This window comes from Sinocyclocheilus anshuiensis, unplaced genomic scaffold (assembly GCF_001515605.1).
Source record: "Sinocyclocheilus anshuiensis isolate Anshui unplaced genomic scaffold, SAMN03320099.WGS_v1.1 scaffold775, whole genome shotgun sequence".
NCBI classification, from domain to species: Eukaryota; Metazoa; Chordata; class Actinopteri; order Cypriniformes; family Cyprinidae; genus Sinocyclocheilus; species Sinocyclocheilus anshuiensis.
The window spans coordinates 715,271-725,120 of NW_015552614.1; the positions used below are offsets into that span (position 1 = coordinate 715,271).

A 9,850-nucleotide genomic window follows, 5' to 3' on the forward strand; every position below is an offset into this window, starting at 1 on the left:
CTAGCATAGATTACTGCATGGGCTTTGCTCTCTTTACTGTAGATTTTAGATCAGTTGTTATACTGCATGGGTTTTACATCTTAATTAAAGTTATTATATATAAAGCCCCTGAAACAAACATATTATGGCATGGGAAGTATAAGTAGATAATTCAGCTTGTGCAATGAGTTTTACTATATGATAGATAATGTATGACGCAACCCAAGCGATATCTATCATGATCTACATATATGGTCGATATGACTCAATATAGTGCATAGTGGTATCACTCAATGGCTTTGCGTATTACTCCCACCCTGCAGTTCAAAGCTTTCTGTCAGATTTGTAAAGTTTAGTGCATCGCCGTGTGGAAATCCCTCTCATGAAGAGGGAGTCAAGAGTAACTGGTATCTTGTTTGTGACGCAGGAGCCAGAATGCTAACTTTCAGACCCCTCGGTGCGAGAACACGCCACTCATTGGCAGAGAATCCCCCCCGCCGTCAGTAAGTGCACAAGCACATTTACACAAACACACATGTCTGCAGATGTGCAGTCGGCATCTAGCGCAGTGTCACACATTCAGTTACTCTTTTAGTAAATGGATCTTCTTGAAACCCTGCCCCATGCTTGACATAATTGATTTATAGTTCTGTAGATAATCCAGAAAGCAGGATGTTACTGTGATAAGTATGTAACTGTGATAAGCCTCTTACTGATAAGTATGTAATTACTGGCTTTGACAACTGTAAAACTTCACTTTTAGCATAGTTTTAGAATACTGAAAAACATTGTCAACTCAAACATGCGTAAAGAGTCTTGAAGGTCATTTTGGCAGCCTGTATGCGACACTTATTACAAGTCGTCTTTGTGTAACTGCCACAAAAAAAGTTCTCACAAACAACAAGGTGAAATAGATCCAGCCAAATTTGCCATCATTTCCTTTGAATGTGAAATAAAAGGTTTTCTTTTCCATACAATAAATGTAAATGCCAATGGGAAGGACGTCCAAACCTGACAAAATAAGCACCATAAAAGCTGTTTATGTGAAGTGAAGCCTTATGATAGCTTTATGTGAGGAAGAGACCCAAATAAAACTGCAAGATGTAGTGTTGTCATTATACTGGAATTTACTGAATAACTTTGATACAATATGTTTTCAATACCATGGGGCATTATTGTTATTATTACAAACACGAACGAGAAATGCTGTAATTGTCTGTAATTGTCACAGTAAATAATGGAAATTATGTGACTGTGAAAAAGCACAACATGTTGCAATTACAACACAATGCATGTTAAACTCACAGAACATGCAAAGATGGAGTTAGCTCCATTTACTGTGAAACGAGCCACTGTGAGAGGCTGGATTATGAGCTGCTAGCATGTAAAAACATAGTGATGCACTTCGCTCTAAAACACAGCACAACTAACTATATACTTAATTATAACACTGCGTGTCAACTTGATGTCAGAGAGAGGAGAGAGCGAGAAAGCACAGTTGGTACAAGTGTATCAGTGCTGTGGAAAATGAGCATTGAAACTCTTTCAAATATTCAGAATCGATATGTTTAAAAAAATTGAAACATCTAACAGTATTTAAATGTAAAAGGAAGAATTTCTGCAAATAACAACTTGAATTTCGGTCTGTTCCTCTCACAAAGCTATTGTGTGGCTTCAGAAGACTTGTAATATAATGCATGGATTGTATGGACTACTTTTAGGGTATTTTTATGGCCTTTGTTTGTCATTTTTGGTGCTTAACAGTGTCCATTTCCCTTCATATGCATTGTATGAAAAAGGGCTGCATGAACATTTAGTTAAATTTCTCTTTTTGTGTTCTATAGGAGATCATTTGTACAGGTTTGGAGTAAATAGTGATAGATTATGCATTTTGGGTAAACTATTCCTTTAAAGAATATTCTGAGATGGCATTTATTGCTCTTATTTTCAAGTCAAGGCTCCTCATTGAGTGGAAGTGGGTTTTGCAGTGCTTTACAGAATCCTGGAGTTTGCATGATTGCATGTATAGTCAATGACAAGATGGGAGAATGCTTCTCCTGGTTCATGCGCAGTGAATAAGGGAGCATGGTACTCTTTTTGAAGTGGCAGGGCGGCTCTTTTAATCAGACTTGGCATGCAAGGACATCCTTCATTCTCCCATTAGTTTGAGTTCAGAAAACGAGAACACTTCGACCTCTTCCAAGCGCCGCTCTCACTCCGTCTTACTTTCTAGGTGTTTTTTTCCTTTTGATTTTGTGTTTTTGGGCCCTGGACATGACGCATGCGTATTCAAACTCCAGACTGGAGAGACCACTCAAGAATCCATGATTCTTTGAAAGGATGTCATCTTATTCCCAGTAATGTCATTGTCCAGGATGCTGCTTTTTGGTGCCTGTCCTTGCTGGAATTTGAATAACTGATATATTATGGAATAGTCTCTCCTTCTAAGGATTTTATGATTGAAAATATGCATGAATTTGGTCTCTTTCTCACCCTACTGAAAAACATCCCTCATGCATGTCTGTTTTGTAAAGTGTCTCAACAGTATTCACCCACATATAGCGGCATTATCTATATGTGTTGTTCTCATTCACTGTTCTTTTCATTTCCTATTTGTCATTTTTGTTAAATTTTCTTCTTTTCTTTCATTTTCACATTAATTGCACTCTTTTTAATGGAACTTGAACTCGTATAGTGATATAGTGACACTTGATAGTGTGCATCATCACAGTAACTCTTGGCTTTAACAAAACCATCAGGCTGTCCAAATGACTGTCAGTTTGTCTGTTACGCATGTGAGTGAGTTAGTGAGAGCGACAGAATGAGGTTCATATTTATATGTGCTTCATGTTTGTAGGACATATGGCTCTCTCCTAATGCCCATTTAGATGCTGTAACTTTTCTTTACTTTGACTAAATAATTGTGTTGACCATATTTGGAAAAAGGTTTAGATTGTATTGTAAAAACAACTCTTCAGAATGATGTGATTGTGTCTTCCCTCCCCTTTTCCTTGTTTTCTCACCCTGTTTTGCAGTACACCTCAAGCATGAGGGCCAAATATCTGGCAACCAGCCACCCAGACCAGTCCAGGCCATCAGAATCCCAGAACGGACTGGCGCCCAGCATGCGACCAGACCTAACCAGCCGTTCAGCTCCAAACAGCCGACCAAATTCAGCTATCCACCGACCCCACTCCTCCATCCATTAACTATCATCAAATGCGTAACCAATAGTCATCTACCTGTCAGGTCTACCAGTAGGACATTTGTCTCCGCCTCGATGTTCAGCCCTTCGCCAGTAAAGAAATTCTTTATCCGATTGGAATCAGTCATCCATGCTTACCTACTCTGTCTTCCTAAAGACTCCATTCTGCTAAACCTTTATTCAGACTGCCATTTTTTTAACTCCCCTAATCTCACACAATGCTTCACAGCAACTACACTGCCCTCTTCTGGAGGACTCCTCTCAGTCGTCAGCACAGTATAGCTCCCTTACTACCCTTAAAGAGATTCTCTCAGGGCAGCCATATTGGCAAGGACTGCAGGACCACATTATCACAGCAGGATAATGGTTTATACCACTGTCATTTTTAAATCTCTTGCCGTGCTGTGCAATGAAATGTCACTATGACATTTGATTTTAGGATGGAGTTCTATTTTTAAGTGTTTTGCAAAATTACATATAGTTTAACAAGGTTTTAAAGATGCAGCTTTTATGCTTTCTCTGCAGTTCCTGACAATATGGCAGCATTCTACTACTCCAGCCACAATCCAAGGTATTCATCATTGCTATTTGATGTTAACGGAGATGTTTACTCCTTTACTAATGTTCACATACTTGTGACTCTGTGGTTAAACAAATGTTCCTGTCATCGAAGGCTGATCTTTGTATTTACAGTACAGTGTAATCTATGGTGTACCACAGTGTGTGAACTGACAGCCATCAAGCCTTTGAGCCATTATGTGCATTCAATATCTTATTCTAGAAGGGAAACAATTGCACAGCACACTATCGGTGTGTGTTTGTGTGCGTGGCGTGTTTGCCTTGTGCATTAGTGAGTGTGCTTTAAAACGGCACAACTCACGAGCTTTGCTCTTTGTAAATAGTAAGTGTTTTTGTACTCTAAAAAATGTTGAAATGATTAACACTACAAACTCAGTGCACTAATCTTCTGTGTAACAGTGCAGTGCAACATTTGCCGTGGCTTAGAGCTGCAGTGAAGAATACCTGTAAGAAAAAAATTGTCAATGAACTCTGTGATGAAATAATAGTACATGTTTTGTTGACATATCACTTGAATTTGTGAATACACTTGTGGGTGCTCGTGTGTATGTGCACACTTTAAATGTGAATATTTCTAACGGAGGAAATTTTGTGAAAAAGGTGAAGAAGGGATACCTGGACAAAAAGAGAAATGCCTCCCCACTGCCCCACATGTACATCTTTTTCTGTTCAGGCTTGTCCAGGCTTCACATTCTTTAGCAGGAGACTTTTTTTTTTAAAGTGAATTGGATTTTATTTTCACCATGGTCAGCCTTTTCCTTTTTTTTTTTTTTTTTTAACATTTATGGGGAAATACTTCTCTGTGGTGTTGATGGATCTGCAATATGGACACTGGACTTGTGCCACTAACAGGACTTTTGTGGTTTCGCCACCTTTCTGCAGGAGAAAGATCAAACAAAAAATAGTGGGGAAAAAAAGCGACGGGGACAATGAAGCTAAGAAAAGTTCCTCCTTGTCATGCAGTCACTAAGTAAGACTTGTGTGGATGTAGTGTAAGATAACCTAGCTGTCTTTACCAAGTGCAGTATTGTTGGTTTCATTTACTTGCATCCAGTGTCATAAGGCTGACATAACAGTGTTTAGACATTGTCACGACGCCTGTCAACCGCTAATGTTATCATGCGTAAGATGTGGTATCTAATACCACACTCAAAACATCGCACCTTGTTTCTTGAACGTAGGTGTTCATTTGATTTTGATTTGAATAAATATCATAAATTACATTAGCAGGTAGAAATGTAATTTTAAACTGGAAAATGCTATAATACTGTATCTTTTATGACTTTGTGACACCCTCAGTCAATTGAGGTTGGTTGTTGTTTGAATTGTCTTTTTGTGTAACAAAAGTGGATGCTGTGTTTGGATGCCAGCAGGAAAGGGCTTGAAATCCCTAAACTTCTAAGATCATGCACAGACACGCTTTGACCATGTAGTGTCATGCAACCACTAAGTTACAATCCTAGAATAACACTGGTGCACAAAAAGTGTCAATGCAACACTAGATGTTTCACACAAACACTGAATATTACAGTAAAAGTGAGTTGTTTTACAAGCAACACAAACGGATAAAAAAAGCACCTTACCACTCAATAGACACAATGTAAAATTGCTCGGAAATATCTTTTTACAGTATTTACATGTATTCAACCACTAACCATCATATAGAGACAATCCAAATGTTCGGATCTATGAGTCTGTACCATATAATGCAGTTACATGACTGAAGGAAATATGAGGAAGAAATATTCTGCCTTTCTTAACGTTTTCATACAGTAACCTTCCTTTCTGTAAATGTACACTTTTGTTTCCTAGCGTATTGTTGTCTTGTTAGCTTTCTATTGTACAGACTATAACAAATGAGCCTACTCACTCCTTTCTAAATGTGAATAAGAATGATTCGTCATAAATTGATGTTTTGATAACAATTCTTATGGATTTTTTCATGTTTTTTTATGTTTTTTCATTTGTGATTAAGATGTTGTACATGTTAGAAAATTGATTTTCTGAGCCTGGATTCAATGTTTTAATAATATATTAAATGAACTTATCTGGTGCAGGGTGTTGAGCATCAGTGCCTGAAGACAAAGAAAAAGAAAATCACTCGATCAAGGTATCAACGCATTTATCAAGATATGCTCTACAGAGGGGGGAAAAAAAACCTTGTTCCTGGAACCTCGATGCTTAAAATGGAAAGAAATAAGCTATGAACGTATGCCAAAGTTCGTGAACAGAATTTGTACACTTGTTTGTTTGAAAACTGCATGAAATCTGTGAGCAAACATTTTACATTTTAAAAATTGACGATGTTGTAATACAGAAAAAAAATGCAGTTGGGCTGTTAATAAACCGATATAAATGCCATATAGAAAAGTAGTGTAAACGTGTGTGTTGTTCCTGGATGCTGTACATATACAAAATTGTTAAAGTCACCATGAAATCAAAATTGAACATTCTTATTTTTGAATGGAATACTGTAGTATTTATTATAAATAATGTATCCGTGCACTTCATTATTTTTTTTAAATCCATGTGCCCTCGTAATCTTTAATCAAAAACGTTAACCTCCCCTCCCCCTCAAAACGACTCATATTCTCTTCCGGTCACGAGCTATGGCGCAAGGGCGGAGCTAGTGAAGTGAGGGGTAAACTACGGGGGGGGGGAGCTGAAGCTGATGCTTCACTTTATAGCACTGACACCAGTCATGAGGGAGTACGTTACCCCTAAACATTGAAAAGATATTAGGATATTAAGACAACATTACTCTTAGGACATCGCAAACTAATTTTTTTCATGAATATGACTTAACCTGATGGAGGACGTGCTCAGTCATTCAGGCAGTCTCTCTCGCACGCGCGCGCGCGCTGTTTAGGCATGTTTTGTGCAGTTGATCGTCGTCATCCTTAATAAATAAAACATGTATTCATGCTTGGGTGTCGACTGTGAATCCAGAGAGAAATCCCCCACCACTGCAAACTGGCATTCAGATCTGCCTCCATTTTGTTAGCAACGCCCCAGCTTCCAACGATCCAATCAATTCCCGAAGGACGAAATCAAGTCCCGGCCTCTCATTTCAGATGCCGTTTCACTCGGATATACGTCACAGTAGAGAAGAAAAGACAATCGCAACTTCCGTTTCATGCAGACTTTAAGGTATTAATAGTATTATAAACAAGCTAAAAACTAATGAATATCGATATTGCTAGTATTGATTTGATAGTTTCACTAGATCAGTGGATAGTTTACACAAAATATAAAATTCTTTTATCATTCTTACCCTCATGTCGTTCGAAGAATCTATAAAGCAGAATTTTCAGGCTGTTCTTTTTCATACTTAATGAGGAGTTGGGCTTTAAAGCTACTAAAAAGATGTGATAAAACGTTTTATTTGTTAATGAAAACATGTACGTGATACTGTCCATTCAATACTGTATGAAGTTCACATTACGTCTAATGTAATCATCACCTGGCTATGGTATAAGTCACTTTCTGAAACTATTTAATTTGCAAACAAATGAGATTATTTTTAAATCCTTGGGAGAAACCAACGGTTGCTTTTTTAAATCGTCCCGGTGCCCGCAGATTTATTTATTTATTTTTTTTTTTGGTGGGAAGGAAGCGCAAGAGACGAAAGCGACAATAATATGACTCTTTTGAGATAATTTTATGGTACTAATTAATATTTATGCAATAATTATGATCAATTTTTCCCATTGAAAATAGTACAAAATTTTGTAAAATTATTTTTCAATTAATGCAGTATTTCAGATTAAAATAGAGACTAGGCCTTTAAAATCCAATTTTTGAAGGCAGAATAGCACCTCCTGGTGAGAGCAAAAAAAAAGAAGATACCAATAATTTCATGGTCTAACCACTAGATGCCGGTATAGGACTCTATAGAGAGGCTTGTGAATTCCCTAGTTGTTTTTATACATAATTGTTTACTTTTATTAGGTTGTGGATTTAAATGTATATTAAGGCATTCTCAAAGACAATTGCTATGCAATTTTTTTCTGCATTGTGGGGGATGTGTAGATTGAAAAAAATTCTGTATTTTCGATTTTTTCCCCCTCCATTTCCCATTCATTTCCTATGGTCGGTCATTTTTGACCGAAGACCATGAGTGTGACTAGTTTTTTTTACGACCACTTAGCTTTTTCGAATCATGCCCTCAATTTTTTTTGTGTTCACATACCAAGTGCCATAAAAGTCACCAAGTTTCGTACCATTCTGGTGAAGCTACTATTTTTAAAAATTCAAAATGTAAAATTCTCCGGTCAGAAGCGACCGAAGACCGCACAAGGGTTAAGCCTTTGTGAATATTTAGGCTAACACTTGATGGTGTCTTGATGTTTATCATTTTTTATTATTATTTGAACTTTTCTTAATCTTCAAGGACTTTATTTGAGTCTTGTTTGTTTAAATTAAAATATGTTCCAGCGCTGTGTATTGCAATTGCATGTGTATCACATGGGTTAGACCAGTGGTTCCCAACCCTGGTCCTGGAGGCACCCCAACACTGCACATTTTGCATGTCTCCTTTCTCTGACACACCAATTTCAGGTCTTGAAGTCTCTACTAATGAGCTGATGACCTGAATCAGGTGTGTTTGATTAAGGAGACATGCAGAATGTGCAGTGTTGGGGTGCCTCAAGGACCAGGGTTGGGAACCACTGGGTTAGACGAATAATGCCCCAGAGAAATTATAAAGTAAGCGTGAAATTCTGCACAGATGGTGCACTAGACAATGGAAACACTTCAGTATAATGAATTCAGAAGAAGAAGAAACATGAAATGTGCTGACAGGAGAAAGAAACACTGTCGTGCAGAATAAGAGAGTGAAGTTAACAGATCAACTAAGAGATTAACAGATGAACAGCGGTGCACGGGTGCAGATCTACAGTAAATGTGAGCTATTTTTTCCTCAGTGTCAGTGATTATTGCATAGAGAAAATTAAGCCTTCTTTTTGAACCATACATAACCTATTGCAACGTTAGGCTACATTATTTTTATGACAATCGTTTCTTATAATGGAGGAAAATACATTATTTAAATGAAATTTAAAGCACTACTGAATTTAAAATATGCTATGTCCACTGTGTCCAGACGGATGTATTTCATTAATGAGAGTCAGCAGGTTGCAGGAGGAATGCACGGCTGGTAACCGGCGGCTGTCTCAGTTACTTAATGTAGCCGCGAGGGGGCGCATGTGCGCAGCGATCGAACATAGTAAAACACAAAGTGAAGCTCAACCGATAACTCATCTCCTTTACCAGAGGTCGTGAACACAGGTAACTGACGCATAACAGCGCTGGATTTAACGGAAATCTGCTGAAAAATGTACGTTGATCTTTACCTGGAGGATTTATGTTAACTTTTGACCCACTGGAAGATACAATATTTGATCTAAGTAAGTAGGCTACCCATTTCAAATTCATCTGTGCTTAAAATGATCTGTGTTGACTGATGAATGTGTCGTTGTTTTAAAATGTATATTTTAGATAAATTTAGTATTGATAGCATTAACATTTTAATAAAGAGTTTAGTGTTTTAATGAATTGCTTATGAATCACTATACTTCTGCTTTTATGTAAATCTTAAATTCTCACTGGGATTTACCTTCGTCAGCATGCATATTATCATACAATATTATATTTTTATATACATAAAATAAAAATGCAAGAGTTTTAATGAATCTACCTTTCATGACTACATCAGTTTGACAGGTGAATTGGTGAACATTAAGCTATTGTTTGGCGATTTGGACACTTACAACGTAAAAACCTTTCAATCTTAATTTAACGTGCTCACAGCAGTAAATGAGCACTGCAATTTAATGTGGGAATCTCAGCTGCCCTTATACACACTGAAAGTATAAATAAATGAAAGGATTTTGAAAGCTTTTACTTGTGAGCATTTGTGGCTTTTCTCCTTTCTTTTCAGGAGTATGTGAATAGATGTGTAGCCTATGTGTGTGTATATTTATGTGTATGTATTTTTTCAGGTCATACGTGATAGATTACCATAAGGGGTGAATGAAGAAAACAAAAAAAGGAAGAGGAGGTACGCATATTAGATAAAGAAGAGGG

General features: G+C 37.3%; 1 protein-coding gene across 2 annotated transcripts in view; it reads left to right on the top strand.

Annotated features, from left to right (window-relative positions):
• The window catches only part of LOC107665965 (protein tweety homolog 3-like), a 33,342-nt gene extending 28,292 nt beyond the window's left edge, over positions 1-5,050 (top strand). For both annotated transcript variants that reach the window (XM_016457048.1, XM_016457049.1), the window contains 2 exons: positions 407-482; positions 3,015-5,050. In XM_016457048.1, coding sequence (XP_016312534.1) covers positions 407-482; positions 3,015-3,188 — 250 coding nt within the window. In that variant the 3' untranslated portion in view covers positions 3,189-5,050. The remainder of the gene's footprint in view (positions 1-406; positions 483-3,014) is intronic.
• The last annotated feature ends 4,800 nt before the right edge of the window (positions 5,051-9,850 follow it).